Source organism: Magnolia sinica, chromosome 1, assembly GCF_029962835.1.
Source record: "Magnolia sinica isolate HGM2019 chromosome 1, MsV1, whole genome shotgun sequence".
Taxonomy (NCBI): Eukaryota; Viridiplantae; Streptophyta; class Magnoliopsida; order Magnoliales; family Magnoliaceae; genus Magnolia; species Magnolia sinica.
In genome coordinates this window covers 24,142,588-24,165,777 of record NC_080573.1, presented here as the reverse complement: position 1 = coordinate 24,165,777, position 23,190 = coordinate 24,142,588, and the positions used below count along the sequence as shown (strand labels likewise).

Sequence of the window (23,190 nt, the reverse complement as noted above, 5' to 3'; positions counted from 1 at the left end):
TATGTAAATGCATATTTTTCATATTTAACATAGTTATCTTGATCAGAATATTCACATATGAATTTAGTGTACAATTATCATATCAAAATACTCAAATCAGTAAATCAATCAAACAATCACAAAGATTTATTTTAATTTTACTGAATTATGAGACAAGTTAGTTTACTCACCTGAGTCTAATAGTGTAAATTCACAAGGCAAATAGATTGGTTTGAATTCAGATCCTATCAGTTATATCAATAACATTATTATTTATCTAGTTATTTTACATAGCGGGGCCCACCTTTATATACGTCCTAAGTAGTCAAACCCTAAATGTTCAAATAATTAAAATTATATATTTATTAAATTTAATTATCAAGATTTAGATTTTCTTTCTAAGATCCTGAAATTGAATGTTAAATAATTAATCGGGGTGGCTCACCAGATGTTTGGATCATCCATATTCTTGAGGTCTTGGCATATCTTGCCTCTACACATTAGATGAATTGTGTGGATCTAACCACATATACACCAATGGCCCATCTCAACTTTCTACGCTAAGTGATATGAATCAGTTGCGCAAGAATCTAAGCTTTTCTTATTAAACATTTATATATTTGACTACTGTGGCTCATCTGACGGTCAGATCGATTTGAAATTCAAGGCATTGTTATCTTTTGGTGCTTATAATTAAATGACTCGTTTAGATCTATTTTAACACAATCAGATTCCATCCATTCAATTTATTCATAAAGTATTACTAATCAGATCTGAAATCATAAAAGCATCACTTTATTAAAAATTTCTCTACACACCTCTACAATGATCGTGTGGATGATCCAAAGCATCCATTGTATAGATCGGGAAGAAATTAACAACATAGTAAAAAATTAAAAAGATCTAAAGGTTCACACTTACCTAATTAAGCCTTCTTAGAATCTCCTCTCCCTTTTTCTGTAGGGTTTTCTATTTTTATTTCTATTAAATAGAAACTTTTATCCATTTTTAAAGAAACTTCTCTTAATAAGACAAGCACATCCTCCCTTATCTTGAATTTGAATTTTTTTTTTATGACATTTGATAAAAAAAATTTATTATTAATACTTAAAGAATCAATCCTTAAACCTCTCTCTCAATAAAAAAACATCTCTACTAACTCAACTATTGGCTAGTTTTTATTTTTTATTTAAAAATAAAATCTTTAGATATTTATTTTATTTTTTTTAATGCACCAAAATTTAGGATTGTTACAGTAAGTGTCCAATCTGGCCCAACCACGTTAATCTCCTAACTTTTCTAAGCCATTTTCATGTTGGGCATGACTTCTATAACTCAAAGTATCAAAAGTTATACTCAAACTAAAACTTAGTATTTATAGTAAAAGCGAAACTAAACGGGACTGTTGACCATCGATCTGATGGTATCTCACAAATCCGGCATGGGAAACCCGGTGTATCAGGTTGGTTGGCTTAAATAGGTTCTCCCCAAAATCATATATAATATGTTGAAAAACTCATCCCGGTTTGCGAGATATGGTTGATTTAAGGTTCTAATAGTCCGGGTCGCCCTCTGGCTGGGCCTTCTTTAGTACATCTTTGCTATGAAAGTATACGTGGCCTGCTCCCAAACAGAGAATATGATGAACGGACTGGATGCCATGCATACATCTTGGCAGGCCCGCACATAGGATTGTAGATTAAGCTTAACTTCGACCTTTTGCAGTAGATTTGGCCTCATAGGGAGAAGTTACCTATGATTCTTGAGCTTTCAGGGTCGCCATTAGGTACCTCTCACACCAACAGTGAGTTGAATGGAATTTTCATGGGATCCGTGCATCATGTACGCTGCCTGATATTCACAAGCCAAATATCATGACCATATACAATACAGGCTGGGCACAGTACTGTCGAAAAAACGTAGAAATGGGACACCCACACATTAGTCTTTCAAGGCCCACGGTAGTGTTTGTAAGCCATGTAATTCATTCATCTGATGACCGAACGACATTACAACAATCAAATTTCTGGCATGTGGCAAGCAGAGGATCCATATTCAAAATAATCCAAATTTGACAGAATTCCAAAACTCACTTGTGCCATGCATGCAGATTTGGACGCAGATTGCGTCATACCTCTGCCCGTCTCTAGCCACGAATGGGCAGTTCTGTGGGTGGGCCCACTGCGATGTATTTGTTTATCCATGCTGTCCATTCCTTTTCTCAGATCAGTTTAAGGTGCGAGCACAAAAATAAGGCAGATCTAACAAAGTGGAGATATATACATCACGGTGGGCTCGCCGGCTGAACTGTCCTTTCGTGGCTAGAGACGGGTTCAAGTGGAGATACATCACGGTGGGCTTTCGTGGCTAGAGATGGGCGAGGATACGAAGCAATCTGCTTCTTGTAAATTTATAGTTTTTATGTATAATTTTATGGATGGCCCACTTGAGTGTTTAATCAACCCGATTTTTGGGATGCTAAATAAGGGAATGCACTTGATGAATGGGATGGATTTCATGCATGTTAAGTCATTTCCACGTTAGAGCTAGAAAGTGACCCCAGTAGGTACTACCCCTTTCCATGACTTTTTGCATGCCTTGCTATGGTGCAAATTAAGTCAGCTGTCAAGAAATGATCGACATCGATTGTTGGATGATCCAACTTTGCTATACAACGAAAGTCATGCACAATGCATAATGGATTGTTAGAGTAAAAATAGTCCTATTCATGTGCAATCTATGGTGGGTCGGTCTTCTCCAATGATCGACGGTTTACATGAGTTGATCCACTTCGGCCCCACGTACAGCTAATAAGGTAGATTTAGTAGAAAATGCCCAACATCATTTATGGCCGGTTTGGTCCGGGGATTGGACAAATTTGGGATTAAGCCTAGTCCTGGTTTTGGTAGCCCCATACCCTCCACGTCAGATTTGATTTGCTGCCCTCCACAGAAGATTTCCTCTGCATAAGAGAAAAATAAGAGGGAAAAATAAAACTGTAAGTCTGTAACAGTGCTAATGGCCCCTCCGCGTGGCCAATCCTACGTGGAGGCATGGGACCCACCAAAATCAGAATTAGATGCCTAGGCCAAACAGACCCTTGGAGTCGATGTATTGATATTTTATGGCTACACACCTTTTCAGCTTCCCTCTAAAACGACATGGCTTTGGAGATCTGTGGAACTGTTTGGCAAATAGGAAAGGATGTACTTGTACTTGTGAAGAATCACGTTGGTTATCTCGTTCACTACAAGAGGAACATCGACAACTTTAAAGATGAGGTTGAGAGTCTGAGGAACATTAAAAATGATGTACAAGCGCAGGTGAATGCAGCTCGTCGGAGAAGAGATAGGATCAATGACGATGTGGAAGCATGGCTAACATGCATACAAAAAGTCGAAGCTGATGTGACAAGATTGGAAGATGGATCCCGAGGGAGTGAGGGATGCTTCAGCGGGTGGCGTCCTAATTGTTTCTCCCAATACAACTTGGGTAAAGAATCGAAACAAAATTTGAACCACGTCAAAGATCTCCAAAGTAGAGGGAGGAATTATAGCAGTGGCGTGTCGCACGACCCTCCTCCTCCAAGTGTAGAATCTATGCTTGCCGATGGAGATTACATGGTTTTTGAATCTAGAAAAGTGGCTGTTGAAGAGATCATGAAGGCACTGAAAGATGAGGCAATCGGGACCATTGGGGTCTACGGTATGGGTGGAGTAGGCAAGACCACCCTGATGAAAGAGATGGGCAAACAAGTGAAAAACATGAGGCTATACGATGACGTTGTAATGGTGGAAGTTGCTCCGAATCCAGACTTGACAAAGATCCAAGGCGAGATTGCAGGCCAGCTAGGCCTGAAACTCAAAGAAAAAGAGAGCGAAATGGTGAGAAAAGGTGCCCTGCTGGAGAGGTTACAGGACACTAAGACACTGGTAATACTGGACAATGTATGGAAAAAGTTGGAATTGGTTGAGATTGGGATCCCATGTGGACATATTCGCAAGGGTTGCAAAATCATGCTGACAACGCGAAACGCAGATGTATGCAATATGCATGGGAGCCAGGCCGTGATTGAGGTGGGGTTCCTAACCCAAGCAGAGTCATGGAATCTCTTCACAATGGCGATAGATGGTGCTGTTGATTCTTCTATTTTGCACGATTATGGAAAAGACATCGTGAATGAATGTGGGTGCGTCCCTCTGCTAATTGTCGCAATTGGAACTGCACTACGGCACAAGGGCAGGCAGGTGTGGGCCGATGCATTAACGAGACTGAGGAAAGGGACTCTTATAGAAACTGAACATAGAGAGGTTTTCTCATGTCTGGAATTGAGTTACGATTACTTGGAGACTGATGAGATCAAGTCATGCTTCTTGTTCTGTTGTCTATTCCCCGAAGGCTCCGACATTGAGATAGAGATGTTGATGAGATACGGATTCGGCGAGCAGTTCTTTGATGATGTGGAGACTCTAAATGAAGCAAGGGAGAGAATGCACAGCACGATTGATAAACTTAAGGCTCGTTGTTTGTTGTTGGACGGCGATACAGAAGGGCGCGTAAAAATGCATGATATTGTCAGAGATGTGGCTAGGTCAATCGCATCAAGAGTTGGGAATGGTTTCTTCGCAAAAGCCGACGTGAATATGAGAAATTGGCCGAGGAAGGAGAAGCTAAACGAGTGTAAGAGGATTTCATTGATTGAAGCTAAGACTAGCATTCTGCCCGTGGAGCCAGATTGCCCAAATCTCTTAACCCTATTGCTTCAAAAAAACATGCGGCTGGAGATAATCCCGGATAGTTTCTTCCAAGGGATGAAAAGCCTTACAGTTATAGATCTCAGTGATACACGCATTTCATCCCTCCCACGACTGACGACACTGCGGGCGCTTTTCCTCTCTGGATGTTCGTATTTAAGAGACGTATCTCCACTAGGAGAAATGGAGAAGCTGGAAATACTTTGCCTAAACAGAACGGACATCATGGAATTGCCTGAAGAAGTGGGCAGATTGTCTAATCTAAAGCTCTTGGATCTATCGAATAATGTATGTCTGGAAAGAGTAGGGCCAAACCTGATATCGAGATTGCAATACTTGGAAGAACTGCACATGGGAAACAGCTTCAGCGCGTGGGAGGTTGAAGGAATGGAAGATGGAAATAATGCTAGCTTAGCAGAGTTGGCGTCCTTGGAATGCTTGACAGCGCTGTACATCCATGTTAAAAATGTAGAATGCTTGTCGCAGAAATTCTCCCTTTCTTGGACAAACATATCAAGATTCCGCATAAGCATTGCCGAGTATGAATCCAAGGGCACTTCTACTTCCATGAGAAGCACGCGGCTCGATATAACGAAGCCCGTTTCGAATTGGGTCAAGGTTCTGATGGAAAGATCCGAGCAGCTAAAGCTGGTATGTTCCGTACTCTGTGACGTGGAGAGATGGGAGGAAATGTTCCATGATGGGTTGCCGCCTGCGCTGGAGGATTTAAGATTACTAAAAGTCTACAACTGGGCTGGATCGTTCTTCCCACCCTGTCTGCTACAGAGTGTGAAAATGGAGCAGCTCAAGATTAAAGGTTGCCAAAAAATGGAGAAGATAATCCCGGATGAGAATGAAGATCCCGCCTCTCCAGTAAAAGCTCTACTGCCTCCCGCATTTGAAAATCTACAGTTTCTTACAGTGCGGAAATGCAGTGGCTTGAAGAATCTCTTATCATGGACGGTAGCTCGAGCACTCCAGCAACTGAAAGAGCTCTCACTTGGTAAATGCGATGAAATGGAGTCGATCATCACGGATAGGGGAGCGGTGGATACTTCAGTACTCCCTCTCTTACAGGTCATAACTCTATCGTGCATGCCAAAGCTGAGGAGCTTTTGTGAGGGTGAAGCTTTGCTCGAGTTGCCATCGTTGCTTCGGATCGAGGTGTTAGAGTGTTTCAGTCTAAAGAGGCTTGCTTTGGCGGCGAACAGCGCATCGTCGCTTCGGGATATGATAGGAGAATCTAAATGGTTCGCGGCTTTGGAGTGGGCAGATGAAATTGTCAAATCACGCTTCCACGACCTGTATAACAGGTATGGCATTTTACCTTACAGGCGCTACTTAGCTGCGAGCGACGTGGTGGAACCTGACCGTGGGCCCACCGCGATGTATGCGTTGTATATCTACCCTATTTATCCGTTTCTCCAGCTCGGCATGGCCCAAAAATGAAGCACATACAAATATCAGGTGGACCACACCACAAGAACGCTCACCATCCGCAATGTTTATTTGCCATCCAACCTGCTGATAAGGTCTAAAAATCTAGATGAAAGGAAAAAATAAATATCAGCTTCATCCAAAACTTTTGTGGCTCACAAAAAGATCATAATGGTCAGTGACCACTGTTTCTTGTGGCATGGATCACCTGAGATTTCATATTCTTCATTTTTTACCCCACGCCACTCAATGAGCTGGAAAAATAGGGAGAGCACGTAGATATATAACACATACATCAAGATAGGCCCCTATATAGTCAGGTCCCACCCACGTCATTGGATCCGGAAACGGATCGGCTACTCCCCCTTCCACGAGCCCGGTGGCTGGTAGTCGGTGCTCTGTGGGCCCCACCATTATGTGTGTTTCATCCATTCTTACAGATCATCCAGCTTCAGGTGGACCACACCACAGGAAAACAATAGTGATTGGATATCCACCATTAAAATCCTCCTAAGGCCTGCTGTACTGTTTATTTGATATCCAATCTGTTGATTAGGTCATACAGGATCAAAGTTTTTTTTTTTTTTTAAAGAAAAAAGATCTTCTTGATCCAAAACTTTTATGGCCCCCAAAAAGCTTTTAATGGTCAACGCTCAGTCAACACTTTTTCCTGTAATGTGGTCCACTTTTGATTGGGATATAACTCATTTTTGGTCTCATACCATAAAATGATCCGAAAAAATAGATCGACAGCATGAATGAAACACATACATCATGGTGGGGCCCAAAGAGCACCGACCATCAGCCATTGGCTGGTGTCAGGGGAGCATATCCGTTTCCTTTGGATCCGGGGTGGCAGCTAAGTCGCACCCCATGCACTACCTGCCTCTTGCCTGCGACATCGCAAGGTCCTACTTTCCACAGTTAGGTGGTGCCACCGTGATGTTTATAAAAAATTTACGCACTACATGGGTTTTTCAGATCATATTAAAAATAAGGGAGATTCAAGACTCCAATGTGACAAGAAAGGCTCGCGTATCTGATATTTCCCCTGTCCGTCCCAAGCTGCTAGGACTTGCTAGAATTCTGAGGGCTACTATGATGTGTGGATTTTATCCACACCGTTTATGCATCTTTTCCATATCATTTTAGGTCATGGGACCTAAAATGATGCAGATCCACGGTTAAAATGAGCCACACCACAGAAAGCAGGTTTGCTAGTGACGCCTACTGTTGAAACCTTCCTAAGGCTCACAATTATGTTTATTTTCCATCAAAACTACTCATAAGGTCATACAGACCTAGACTAAGGGAAAACAAAAATATCAGCCTGATACAAAACTTCTGTGGTACCTAAAAAGTTTATAACCGTGTTTAATCCTCATTTCATGGTACACTCCAGCTTTGGATATGCTTCATTTTTGAGCCAATAGCGTAAAATGATGTGGTAAAATGCATGAACAGTGTAGATAAAATCCATACATCACAGTGAAACCTGGACGAAGGGATGTACCCAATCCGCGTTCCCGGAAAGAATGAGAAGCCGCGTATGTTTTGGATCCGGATTGATATTTTTATTTTTCCAGTTAACCTTAGATGGACTCACCTTAATTATAATATGTTTGGATGGCATATAAACATCACGGTTCCAACAACAAGCAATTCCCTTCCCACCATTTCCTATCGTGCAGCCATTTGAGCTGGAAAATCAGATGGAAGGGAAGGATTTCTCATAGACATCGCTGTGGCCCCACCTAGCTTCTGACCGCAGACAGGGTGTGGCATGTGATCCACAAATGCCTATAATGTGTTGAGTAATATAGGGTGATGAATAAGCTTTGTGGGGTCTATGGGAATTTATGTGTTTTATCCATGCTGTCCATCTGTTTTTCAACTAGTAGTCTGAGTGTCACGCTCCGAAATTCGAGTACAGAGTGTGCACCCTCAGACCCGAGTTTCGGCCCATGACACGTACACTAAGTGTACTAATTTCATTCAATTATACAATTATTCATTTATCTATTAGCTCTACCATAGATTTACATTCCATTCATACTCAACAACATCTCCAAAATAAATAATTAATCATAAACATAATTAAGGACCCTCTCAATTGGGATCTTATGAAATGAAATAAAAATGTCCAACAACTTGAAAGAATTAATTTACAATCTAAGAAAATTAAATATAATTAAAGTAAAAATATCATGACTAGTCTAAGGTTGCAACTTCTTCTTTTGTCAAGTAAGGTAACGTGTCCTTTAAGTCCTTTCTGGTTTGACCACATATTCCTATTTTTGAGCCACCAGCCCACCCTCATTCACATCTGTACGGTTTTTCCATCAATAAAAAATATAAGCTGGCCAGGCTTAGTAATATAATCCAGCATGGTTCATAATCATATCAATTAAAATAATATAAAAATACATGTACAATGATGTAAAATGGAGTATGAATGCATCAGATGAGGTGATCGTCCATCTACTTGGGTTGGAAGTCGTCAACCCGCATCCACCCGTTGGGTAGGCTTCCACCTTTCGGTAGGCTTGGGCATAGCGCGCATCTGGTAACGCTCTACCAGGATCGACATTTCTTCTAGGGAGGGCACCTAAGATCGACCATGCATTATGCAATGCAATGAATGAGGGATGATATGTAAATGTATATTTTTCATATTTGGCATAGTTGTCTCGATTAAAATATTCACATATAAATTTATCGTACAATTATCATATCAAAATATTCAAACCAGTAAATCAATCAAATAATCACAATGATTTATTTTAATTTTAATGAATTATGAGACAAGTTGGGTTACTCACCTGAGTCTGGTAGTGTAGAATCCACAGGGTAATTATGTTGATTTGAATTCAGAAATCCTATCAGTTATATCAACAACATTATTATTCATATGTTTTTATTACATGGTGGGGCCCACCTCTGATTAACATCCTAGGTGGCCAGATCCAAAATAATCAAATAATTAAAATTTCTATTCTATTTTTTTCTTCTTTTTAAGATTATAAAATTAAATGATAATTACTTGATCGGGGTGGTCCATCGGATGGTCAGATCATTCAGATTCTTGAGGTATTATCATGTTTTGTCTCTACACATTAAATGGATGGTGTGGATCTAACCACACATACACCGATGACCCATTCTCGACCTTCTACGCCAAGTGATACCAACACTTGCGCAAAAATCTAAGATTCCTTTATTAAACACTTTTAGATCTGACTAATGTGGCCTATCTGATTGTTAGATTGATCTAAAAATTATGGCCATTGTATATTTTGGCCTTAAGGATCATATGATCCGTACAGATCTATCTTAGCACAATCAGATTCCATCCATTTAATTTATTCCTAAAATATTACTAATTAGACCAAAATCATAAAAACATCACTTTATTAAAATTAACTCTACACACCTATACAATGATGGTGTGGATGATCCACGCCATCCATTGTATAGATCAAGAAGAAATTAACAACATAATAAAAAGTTAAAAAGATCTAATGATTAGAACTTACATGATCGAGCCTTATTAGAATTTCCTCTTCCTTTTACTTTAGGTTTTTTTTTTTTTTAATGCAATAGAATGAGCACATCCTCCCTTATCCTGAATTTGAATTTTTTTATGATATTTAATAAAAACTTTATTATTACCACTTCAAGAATCGATCCATAAACCTCTCTCTCAACTATGAATTTCGCTACCAACTCAACTATTAACTTGTTTTTATTTTTTATTTAAAAATAAAATCTTTAAATATTTAATTTAGTTTTTTAATAATGTACCAAAATTTAGGGTTGTTACACTGAGTCATCTAAATTTGAAACATATTCAAAGTTGAACTAGACCACACCATTGAAAACTTACTGAGAGTATAGAATTTGTAGATCAGATTGATATCTTTAAAAAAAAAAAAAAAAAAAAAACACGCACACACATTCATGCCTTAGTGGAATTTCACCGCCTATGGGTACTCGAACCCTTGACCCGGTGTTGAAACTCCTGAGAGTCTACCACCCGAGCAAGAGTAAGGACCCTATCAGACTGATATCTTAGTCTTTTTCTTCATCCATGATTGTGACCATTTGTTTGACCTTGTGAAAGGTTGAATGACAAATAACAACACTTTGGGCTCTAAGAAGGTTTCAATGGTGGGTGCATTATCCCTATTGTTTTATGGATGGTGTAGATAATGACACATATATCTTAGTGGGCCCACAGAGCTTACTACTAGATAATGAGCGTATGCAAACCGGTGAGGACATGGGACGCGGATTGCATGTGCATGAGTAATTTATGGGTGAGTAAACTATATGGGCCATTGTGATGTGTATGTATTTTATCCAGGGTATTCATTCGTTTTTCCAGCCCATTTCATGTCATGAGCCTGAAACTTAAACATATCCGAACCTTAAGTAGACCACACCACATGGAACAGTGAAAATTGAGTACCTACTATTGAAAACTTCTCATGGTTATAAAAGTTTTGCATCAAGTGGAAGATTTTTTTTTTTGCTTGCATGTCTGTCCGACCTTTGTGAACGGGTTGGATGAATAAACATCACTTTGGGGCTAGTAAGGTTTCAATGGCAGATGTCATCGTTTCCATTTTTTTCTGTGGTATGGTCCACTTGAGCTTTGGATATGCTTGAATTTTAGGATCATGCCTTGGAATGAGCAGGCAAAATGGACTGATGGCGTAGATAATGACATACACATGGTAGTGCCACAGAGTTCACTCGCCACGCTAGCACTGTAAGTTACTACACACTCTACAGCCGTGGACATGTCAAACTTTAGGCCTGTTTGATTTTCCAGTGCACTAGTAAATACCAGGTAGAAGAAAAATAATTATTTCCCCATGTATTTGCAACATACCTGATTTCACTACTTACTTTTTTGACACAACCGAAAACATTACAAAATATATATGGGTCCCACTGTGAGGCATTTCACTTATCCACACCGTTCATTCATTATGCCATTTGAATTTGTAGTATAAGCAAAAAAATGAGGTATATCCAAAACTCAAGTGGATCACACCATACGAAAAAGGGAATCGAATACTTACCATTAAAAACTTTGCAGGGCCACTACTTCTTTTGGTGTGGGTCACCTGAGTGTTGTATCTGATTCATTTTTTGTCTCATGTTTCAAAATATTGTAGTAAAATGGATGGACGGAACCGATATACCGTACCATTCAAAAATTAAAATTATCACTTTTGAACTAGTTTGAATGACACAAATATCTATGAATTTTCAAACATGGTAAACCATAATAATTATCTATTTTCAGTGTATTTACACAGGCTATGAAGCCCAATGGAAACGGATTGGCTACTCCCCCCGCCACCAGCCCAGTGGCTGATGGTCGGTGCTTTGTGGGTCCCACCATGACGTATGTATTTCATCCATTCGGTTCATCCAGTTTCACAGATCATTTAAGGGCTTGATCCCAAAAATTATAGGGATATAAATCTCAGGTTGACCACACCACAAGAAAACAATAGTGATTGGATATCCACCATTAAAATCCTCCTAAAGCCCATTGTACTGTTTATTTGACATCCAATCTATTGATTAGGTCATACAGACCAGATGAAGGGGAAAAAAAACAAAGATCAGCTTGATCCAAAACTTTTATGGCCCCCAAAATTTTGTAATGGTAGACGTGCATTCAACACTGTTTCATGTAATGTGGTCACTTGAGATTGTGATGTACCTCATTTTTGGTCTCATCTACTAAAATGATCTAGAAAAATAGATGGAAGGCATGGATGGAACACATACATCATGGTGGGGCCCACATAGCACCGACCACAACCATTGGCTGGTGGCAGGGGAAGTAGCCAATCAGTTTCCAACTTTAATAGGCCTTTCACCTTTTCTACTGCAGGCCCCAGTTTGGCATGTGGGCCAGGCAATTCACATCATTTTCACTGCCCGCCTATCATGGAAGCGGATTGGCTGGTGTACCACACACTAGGTATATAGTTGGTGTATTGACGTCAGCGGGTTCTGTGGGTCCTATCATGAGGTAATTGTTATATGCAAACCGTCCATCCATTTTACGAGCTCGTCATGAGGCTTTAGCCAAAAAATAAGATAGATCTAAAGATAAAGTGGACCACACTGCAAAAGGTAGTGGGGGATTGAACGTCTACCATTGAAACCCTTTTAGGGGTCACAAAAGTTTCGGATCAATATGAAATTTGTTTTTCCTCTTCATCCAGGTATTTGTGACGTCATGAATAGATTAGATGGAAAATAAATGTTATGGTGGGCCCTGTAAATATTTTAAGGGTGAAAATCATTATCCCCACTGTTATTTTTAGTGCGGTCCATTTGAGTTTTGGATATGATTTATTTGCTCAATGCTCTAAAATGATCTCGAAAAGTTGATGAATGATGTGGATATAATAAATACATCATTATGGGGACATGTAACTTTGATCTCCTTTGAACCGTTTGTACTACTTGGAGCTCGAGGAGTGTTCTACACCAGCTATATAGCTGGTGTGCGGTATACTAGCCAATCCACTTCCCATAATAGTGGGCTGGCCTGATAGGCAAAAGCGGATTGGCTGGTGTACCACACACTAGCTATATAGCTGGTGTAGATACATGTCATGCGAAGACGAGCTCCGATGTACCTCAAGCTCCTTCAAATGAGATCAAAGTTACCTGGACCCCACAATGATGTATTTATTATATCCATACTGTTCATCCAATTTTCGATATCATTTTAGAGAATTAGAAAAAAAAAATAAAAATGAATCATATCAACTCAAATGGACCACACCAAAAATAACAGTAAGGATAATGATTTTCACTTTAAAAAATTCATAGGGCCCACCATAAAAAAATTCATAAGATAATGAATAAGAAGTTACATAGTATTTAACGACGTATACAAAACCCGTTTTTTGGGCGTGGGCAAGGTCCAACTTGTGGTGCCCACACTAATGTATGTGTATAATCCATGCCGCCCATCTTTCTTGCCATGTCAATTTAGAGTTAGGGCTCAAATATCAGCCTGATCAAGAGGTAATGTGGGCCACATAATAGAAAATAATGGTGATAGTGTCACCGCATGTTGATACTTTCTAGACTCACTGCGATATTTGTTAGAAGTGGACACCGCACAAGGTAGGACTTTTTGAGCCCATGACAATCTGGCTGACAAGCTGGATGGATCAGATCACCCCATTGTGGGCCTTGGCTATGGTACTAATAGCTGGGTAGTAAAGGAAGTGAACACATGTAAACCACGATCTATATAACATGACAACCACGACCCATATAACATGACAACTACGACCCATGCAAACCATGACCCATATGGGCTCACATTGATGTAAGTGTATAATCCATACCGCTCATCCTTTTTGCCGTGTCATTTTAGGGCTAGGGACTGAATAATAGTCTTATCTAGTGCTCTTATGGGACACGAAATAGAAAATAATGGTGACTATTGAAACTTTTCAGGCTCACTGTGATGTTTGTTAGAAGTAGAGACAACACAAGTGGGACTTTTTGGGCCCACGGTGAGTTGGTCGATAAGGTAGATGGATCGGATCATCCTATTGTTGGGCCTCACGCTATGGTACCAATGGCTGGTTAGTAAAGGAAGTGAACACGTGCAAACCACGATCCACCTAACATGACAACCACAACCATATAACATGACAACTACAACCCATGCAAACCACAACCCATATGGTTCCGCATTGATGTATGTGTATAATCCATGCCGCCCATCTTTTTTGTCGTGTCATTTTAATCCTAGAGACCAAATATCAGCCTGATCTACTGCTCCTGTGGGCCACAAAATAGAAAATAATGTTGACTGTTGAAACTTTCTAGGCTCATTGTAATGTTTATTAGAAGTAGACGCTACTCAAGTCAGGACTTTTTAAGCCCATGGCGAGCTAATCGACAAGGTGGATGGATCATATCACCCCATTGTTGGCCTTAGCTTACGGTACCAATGGTTTGTTAGTAAAGGAAGTGAACATATGAAAACTACGATCAATATAAATGACAACCATGACACATATAACATGACAACTACACCCACGCAAACCATGACCCATATGGGCCCACATTGATGTATGTGTATAATCCATGTCACCCATCCATTTTGTTGTGTCATTTTAGTGCTAGGGACCGAATATCAGCCTGATCCAGTGCTCATGTGGGCCACAAATTTGAAAATTCTAGTGTCTGTTGAAACTTTTCAGGCTCACTGTGATGTTCGTTAGAAGTAGACACTGTCCATGTTAAGACTTTTTTAGCCCACGGCGAGTTAGCCAACACGGTGAATAGATTGGATCACCCCATTGTGGGTCTTAGGCTATGGTACCAATGGCTGGATGGTAAAGGAAGTGAACACGTGAAAACCACGATCCCACATAACATGACAACCACGACCTATATAACATGACAACTACAACTCATTCAAACCATGACCCATATGGGCCCACATTAATGTATGTGTATAATCCATGCCGCCCATCCTTTTTGTCGTGTCATTTTAGTACTAGGGACCAAATATCAGCCTGATCCAGTGCTCATGTGGGCCACAAAATAGAAAATAGTGGTGACTGTTAAAACTTTTCAAACTTACTATGATGTTTGTTAGAAGTGGACACTGCCCAAGTCAGGACTTTTTGAGCCCACAGTAAGCTGACTGACAAGGTGGATGGATCCGATTACCCCATTGTGAGCCTATGCTATGGTACCAATGGCTAAGTAGTAAAGAAAGTGAACACGTGAAAATCACGATACATATAACATGACAACCACGACCCATATAACATTGCAACAATGACCCATTGCAACCATAACTCATATAACATCACAACCACGACCTATGATAACTACAACCCATATAACATGACAACCACTACCTATTTAACATAACAACAACAACCCATGTAAAATGACGACCATGACATATAACAACCAGGACCCATATAACACAACAACCACGACCAATATGGGGTGATCCATTTCGTCCACCTTATGGTGTTGGTGTGCCTATAAGTGTATCAGGTACACATTTATTATTTTTTAATACACTTAAATTAACTAAAACTACTTAATTTTATAAAAAATTAAAATAAAACCTATAGTGTTTTTTCTTAAGAAACATGTAAAATAAACCCTACCACAAAGACCATGAAGTGGGAAGATCAGGCCATTCGTCAAGTGCAACACATGTCCATGTCAAATCCAGATTTAGACTGCCCGTGATTTTAATACATGTAATCTGTGTGGACATTGATACATGTAATCTGTGTGGAGATTGTATGGCTAGGACTATTTGACAAGAACTCGATATATGTACATACAAACATCAATGGGTTCAGGTGTTGGTCGAGATTATACCCACACCCGGCCCAATTGTTAATCAGGCTCAACAAATACCCAAACCCACTGCCCTTTTAGTTACACCCACACCCAATCTGTGTCAGACCTAGCTTGGGTACCCATTGGGGGCAACTGGCCTATTGACACCTATATTGGGCGGGGAAAAATAAGGGTTTGAGTGGGCTTAATTTCAATTACATAGGACTAGGAATGGGATCTGATCTTGGGCCTAGAGATGAGATCTTAGGTGAATGGTAGCTTGCGACCGTATGGCTTAGTGGTAGACTCACAAGAGTTTCAACACAAGGTCATGGGTTCGAGCACCATTGTGGTGTGACTGAACGGACATGTTTGGATTGTGTCAGTACGTGTGAAAAAAGAAAAAATGAATGAATGGCCAGTGACACGATTGGGTTTCTGTGCTTCTTCAGCTTAGGGAATCAGACGAGGATGAAGATTCGTGATCATTCACGGGCTATAAGGGCTGCGATACTGTTCAAAGAAGCTTGTTCAGGTCAGCAACTTCTCTACTTTTTATTAATAAGAAAAATTCAATACTCTGGCAGGATATAATGATTCATATACATGCATTCATAAGCTTTACATGTAACCCATACGTCCAAAACGCCTATATTTTAGATGGGCCACAAGCCCATTGGTGGAGACATGATTGAAAGGGCTGTTAATGGACCGGCCTGGCCTGACAGGCTTTCAGGCGTAAGCCACCTCAGGCTGGTCTTGGCCTATGGGCTGAGTTCGGGCTTAAAACTGCAGCCCATTTCTCAATCGGACTGAGCTTGGAGAGAGCCGTACGCCCACAAGCCTGCTACCCTGACCCGGCCGTTAACCACTTTTAAAATTTTAATTTTCAATCAAAAATTTTCCCTCCCTTCAAATTCAAAATTTAAATTTCCAATCCCTTTGGATGGCTCTCCCTCTCACTCCCCTATCTGTTGTTGAAATGGATATCTCTGTTTTTTTTTTTTTTTTTTTTTTTGTGGAAAAATGCAACACGTACATCAAGAAGGCTCGCTGACAACAGTTGTCCATTGAAAGGTGGCCAGAGCTCGGGGTTTTTGTCTGACAGCCCTCCCATCTCTCTCCAAGTGTTTATTGCCATTGTGATGGGCTAGGGATTTCTAATGGGCTATACTTGAGTGTACCATGTTATGCTCATTAAGTAATGGAGGTTTTGTTTTTAGGAAGGAATGTGTATTAAGTCTTAAGAGGGTAAATAAGATCACTTAAAATAGGATCACTTAAAAATTATATGCTAAGTAAAATTTACCAATTCAAATTAATTAAGGCACAAAGGTCCAATAGTATAGATTACAATAGACGCAATAATCTAAGCAACTAGTATATATGACGAGATATGAAAAACAAATTTTGTATGCTACACATGAAATGCCTAGCATATAATCAATTCATGTATAGATATGAATTAAACAAATCCAATCACAAGTATAATAGAATTGTATCTACATAAGTCAATCGTAAGCACAACGATATATAATAGTTCAATTACTTGCCTACTCTACTCTTAGCGGACGTACTCTCCTCGACTATACCAGATCTCACTATCTTAAAGGTTTTTAATTAGATTCACGTCTAACATTTACAAGCGTACACTCCCGTTGAAGGCCTACATAAGAATTTAAACACGTACACACCCATATTGGTGGACCACGTACACACTTGTGTCGGTAATGGTCCTATACAAAACCTACATGTACTCACCCATATTAGTAAAACACGTTTCCACCCATGTCAATGACTCTTGTGGAGACTCAGTTGGTTTTTTTAACAGCTAACCAACAACCATTATGGTCCTAATCTAAGGACTTATGTTTACTCTTGTTGGAGGCTCTCACAGTGACTAATATGTATGAACCCATGCCCAGTGGTGATCCTACACAAGACCCTACGTACATTCCGACCAGAGATAGTCGTACACATGGACTTATCGAGTTTGGGTCACAAACTCTATACGCAGTCCTATATAAGGAAAGAGTATATGGACTCTAAATTTATACGTCTTGCTTGGGATGCGTCTTTACTTCTTGAATATACTTCTTTTATGCTCTTCTGATCTTTGAAATCAGTCTTCTTCCACTTCCTTAAATCAATTATCTTGCACTTGATACTCCAATGGGGTTACTAAAGTAATGAGAATTGGGTTGAATCTCTTACAACTAATTATATTGGTAGGTTCCTAGTAGAGATTTACTTAGATGGACACTCTAGAGGTTGATAGTCATTAGGATTTACCTATTGATCTATCGAACTTGATATGTCGATCAATCAAATATCAATCTAAAACAGGGCATAAAGCTAGCTGGAGTAGTTCAACCATCTTTGATTAATCGAGTAAAGGACTTTTGATCGATCGAGACCCATCGAAGGTTCACTTGATTGATCAAAGTTCAATCAAACTTGCGCATGTGTTATCTTTCTTTTGCTCATAATCTAACAATAAAAAACCCGATGACTAAGGGTTTTCCTATATAAAGCAAGTCATATAAGGTAGGTTGTTTTGGAATGAAAAAAGATCTAGGGTAAGGATTACCAAGGCACCTCATGATTTACACGTTGTCTTTGGCCTTGATACTTCAAGTCTTCGAGTCTTCGATCTTCAATGTCTTCTTATAGAGGCTCAACCAAGTCAAGACACCCTACCCCATGTCATTGACAAAATTGAGGCACTAATAATGTATTCATTGAGAATAAGAATGAGGTGCATAATTTCCCAACAATTTAGGTCCAGTGAATGCATGATTAGTTTCACCTTTAATTAGGTTAGTTTAGCATCATGTCGGTTTATTAATGTCTACCATCAATGGTCATTCCTCACCCCATCCCATGCTTCGTCATACCCTAGAATAGGCACCTCCCTCCAACGATGGCCAATCAAGAAGGGGTGTACACATCTTAGTCATCATATTACACATAGCTCATGTCCATATCAATCATTCATGGCTCCACCATAGGTAAACACATCTAGCACTTGGATCCTGCAACAATTCTCAAAAAACATGCACAAGGTGTTCCCAACAATGTAACAACATAACAGTTATGGGTTTCATCCTTTCCAAAGCACGATTTCATCATATATAGGGCAAGGGGTTTCCTTTAACGTGACATCCACATACATTTTTTTTTTCTTTCCAACAACATATGTGATCAATCTAGAAGAATGATAGCCTCCAAGTATAGGGCTGCGATGTAGTTTTAACGCAGTGAGATCAAAATCGAATCCTCAAGGACTTATATTGGTACATTCTCAAAAAACTTTAGAACTACAACTCAAACTAAAACTAATTATGAAATTTGAATTAGAGTAAAGCAATAATAAAATTCCAAGTACTGTAAAGAGAATCAATAAAATAAAATACTAAAGCGACAATGATCCACTTATATCCATTCTTTATGTCTAATTAACTTGATTCAATTAGATTACACAACTAGAATCGAAGTCCTATCCTATTAATTATGATAATGAAACAGTTGATTCAAAATTTTTAAATCAAAACATATATGAAATTTAATTGATTCAGTTCACACATGAATCACCAAGTTATTAATCGCAGGGAATCCAAAGTGTCTATCGTGCCCGTAGTCTATGATAAATCAATGAATTTTACATGTCAATTCCTTGTAAAATTGATAAACAAACAATCTTAGGATTCCTAAGCATCCAAAGTGTTCAAAGTCAATAATGGATCAAATTAATCTAAACTTAAACTTTGTTCAAATTAAAATCAATGAATTATTCAACATTCAAACCATAAAACTTGAATAAAAGTAAACTAGAAAATTTAAAACAACTAAAAGCTCAACTCGTAGCTCTAGCTAAGGGATTTAGCTAACCATTGTCATAGTTAAACTAAACTAAAATTAAAAAAAAAATGAAAAATAAATAAGAAATGAAATATTAAGGAAGAAAATGGCTTCATGGAAGCTCTGCTGCCTCTCTCTCTCTCTCTCTCTCTCTCTCTCTTCAACACTAATTCTTGTTTAACTAGACTAAAACACGCATTTAAATAGAAAAATCGCGCATATATCTTGAATCAAGTTCAAAATCATATACTTTTGTTACGCTTCGATTTCATCAACGAGTACATACGGTCATACCAAATCTAGACGAAGACTTCTTCGTTTGCAGTTGAATTACTCCAAAAAGTCTTTAAACTCTCTATCTCCATTCGGTCGCACCAAACAAAACTTTGGTCATACAGAAAAGCCCTTCGTTAGAGCTGAATTAGCCTTAAAATTCACTATTTGTTGCTAGAGTATGTTTGGGACTTTCGGTTGGAATGAACCTGCCTTCAGTCCGACAGAATAGTCTGTTATTTCTATTATTTGACTGTTTGATTATTTTTTTTCAGACTTTTCTTCATCTTCAGCAATTGGTTTTCTTGGATCTTTGAAACTTAAATTCTTCAATATTATTCTCCAAGCGTCCAATCTTCAACTTAATTATTTCTTGAGTGTTAAATTATTACTTTAATAGCCTTTTTGCCTTAGCTCTCTAAATCACCTCGTATAGCAAAACACATGTAATTAGATCAACTTAGCACGTCTATTTATGTAAAAGTAATGCACAATCGTGGGTAAACATGCGAAAACTAAATCCAGATCCCAAATTCTAAACATCTTTCAGAAGAACAACATTTTATGTAGTTCGAGGCATATGCAAGATAGAGTTCAGAGACACAATGATAAGATGTTGTCAGCCTAAATCCTAATATGACCTGTAAATAATTAAGCCAAGTTCTCATTCATCAATCAACTAATAGAGTGCATTTAAACATTAAGTTCCTAGAGTGCTCAATGAATTCTAACTCATTATTAATCAAGGTCAGCCTCCCACCATAGGGTTAATTGTGATAACTACCTATAAGTGGTCAAATCAACACAAGTCACTAATTCCAAACCTAGCTTCCTTTCCACTTATTTTTCCAGATTTTGATTTTTCATTCGACGCCTCTCACACTATCGATTTTCTTCTTGTTAATTTTTTTTTTCATTTAAGCAATAAGTAGCCTTTTTCAATTCAACAGTTTTTTAGTTGGGTTCCTTTTTATACTTCTCTTCTTTTTATAATGGGGTAGACTAGGATGTCCAGGTTTGGTTCCTGACACTTCTGAGTAATAATCGAGCTAAGCATTATGGCTTCAAGTCGAGGCCTTAAGGACTATGTGTCAGATGTGAATTGTGAAGTAACTCAATTAATGTTTAAAACTTTCTATTAACCAATTCATTAAAGGAACTCGTTCAAAAATCTATTAATCAACTCTACTCTAGACTTTTAAAAATTAAATTACATTGTATCCCATTATCCCACACCTAAACACACTTGGGTACACAGAAAATCAATCCTTCAAAAAGAGTTTTGAAGTTTGAAATATTTTCAAAATTTTTGTAAGAACTTGCAAAAAAAAGAACACAAAAGTACTGATAATTTCACAGGAATCATATCCCCTATCTAAAATCCACACTATCCTTAATGTTAAAAAATATGCAATGCATCATAAAATGAGATGATGATAATAAAAGAGGAGTGAGTAAGAGAGCGTACCTGAGAAGGAACAAAGTGAATGTATGAATTCTCCATCAACTAAACGTGTTGATCGATCCAAAAGGATGACAACACGTAGGGCTATGATGTAGTTTTAACTTGGTGAGACTGTAAATGCTATATTGAAAATCTAGAACCCGAAGAGTGTCAAATTTTGGTGTGCCAAACCATTTACAATCTGTGTCATGCTATGATCAAGTTCGTGCATTTTAAAGTTGTTTGCATCTTCGTTAAACTTGCCTACATCTTCAAGTTGAAGAATAGTTGTTGAAGTTCATGGTTTCAAGCAAGAATCAAGGTTCAAGAACTCAAGTGCAAGGTTGAAGTTTATGTTCGGTATCCAAAAGTTTTAAGAATTCAAGCCCTTGCTCTAGATCAAATTCAAGAAGTCGAACTCAAGCTTCTCGTATCGCAAGTGATCAAGTTTCCGAAAGCAATTAATCGATGTTATGATGACTCAATTGATCCATCTCACAAACAAGGTATGGATGACCCTAGATTGACCTTAGGGCAAGTCATATTCATTGCATATCTTATGTGGGTCATTTCATATGTTTATAGGTCATTTCCTCGACTAGTCTTAGTTATTGTTCGACTAGTCCAAGCTCTTTCTCGACTAGTCCAAGAGTTTTCTCAACTAGTCTAAGGTTTGTTGTAATTTTTCAGAATTTTCTATTGGACTCTCGACCAATCCTAGAGACTACTCGACCAGTCGAGTGAACAGTACTCGACCAGTCGTGCAGTGCTCGACTTAAAGTCTAGCAATGAAAATTGGTCCCACTTGACCAGTCGAGTAGGCCACTCGACTAGTTGAGTAACAACCTTATCTTATCGCGTCAGAAAACTTAAAAATTAGTTAGTCCTTCGACTAGTCAAATCTACCCTTAAGACTAGTCGAGTGAACAATATTTTCACCTATAAATAGAGCATGAATTTCAGAGTTTTTCATCTATTCTAAGCTAATTCAATCCATCACTCTAAGAGATAAGTTTGTGCATTTCTTAAGCTATATTGTGCTCATTTTAGATTCTTTTTAATAACTTTATTAATTTGATTTTGTGATCTCCATTCAACTCTTTTATATTAAGAAGGAAATTATGATTTACCCTCTCTTGAGATCAAAATCAAATCAAGCTAGCCCAGGTTGATTTAATTAAAAATCATTTAAATCTAGAACCTTTTCATCTGTGAGACTGGACATTGAACATCTTCGTCTACTTTGAATAGGTTCTATTGGGCATCTTTAGAAGGAGAATCTTATAGAGATAAGTACGGTTTATTTTTCTGTAAATTCCTTTTTGATTTTGTGAGATAAGCCAGAAAATCTCACTTTTGGTTTTTTCTGAGATCAGCAAGAAAATCTCAGAGTGTAGGGTTTTATAATTGTGTAAGCCCATTCAAAAACACAATTGTGAAGGTTTTAAGGTGAACCTTGAAAAATCTTATTTGATTAGTGAATGCTAATATCCCGAGAGAGTGAATATTAGGAGTGGAGTAGCTGTGTGGCTGTTTTCGAACAGTTGATGTACACACACGAATCACTATAATTCTCGGTGTTTGGTGGATGCTTGTGGGATTGTATTTATGGATGTGAATGTTAATCTCTTTTAAGCTTTATGTGGTGAATGTTGTAACAGCTTAGTCTATTTCTTTTGCCTCCATCTAAGTTTGAGTTTTTTATACTTACCCACGTTCTAGTAAGGTTGTCTTACCATAAGCCTTTGGTTTTTGGTGTCAAGTTATCCTTAGAACCAAGTTCGTATCAACTCTCAATACTTATGCTTTAAAGGTACTTGCTCTTTATTTGTGCTACCAATTGTTATATTTCTTTATAATTCCGCATTTTATTTTAATTTGGCATAGTCCTATTCACGACCCTCCCCCCCGTTTTTGGTGTCAAGTTGTCCTTAGAACCAAGTTCGTATCAACCTCTCAATACTTGTGCATTAGAGGTACTTGCTCTTTATTTGTGCTATCAATTGTTATATTTCTTTATAATTCTGCATGTTATTTTAATTTGGCATAGTCCTATTCACGTCCCCC

General features: G+C 38.5%; 1 protein-coding gene across 1 annotated transcript; it reads left to right on the top strand.

Moving 5' to 3' along the window:
• The first annotated feature begins 2,703 nt into the window (after positions 1 to 2,703).
• Positions 2,704 to 20,003, top strand: LOC131244961 (probable disease resistance protein At4g27220). Its single transcript, XM_058244170.1, has 4 exons — positions 2,704 to 2,794; positions 3,124 to 6,046; positions 12,088 to 12,204; positions 19,955 to 20,003. The coding sequence occupies exons 2-4, from the start codon at positions 3,141 to 3,143 to the stop codon at positions 20,001 to 20,003; spliced, it is 3,072 nt and encodes a 1,023-aa protein (XP_058100153.1). The 5' UTR covers positions 2,704 to 2,794; positions 3,124 to 3,140.
• The last annotated feature ends 3,187 nt before the right edge of the window (positions 20,004 to 23,190 follow it).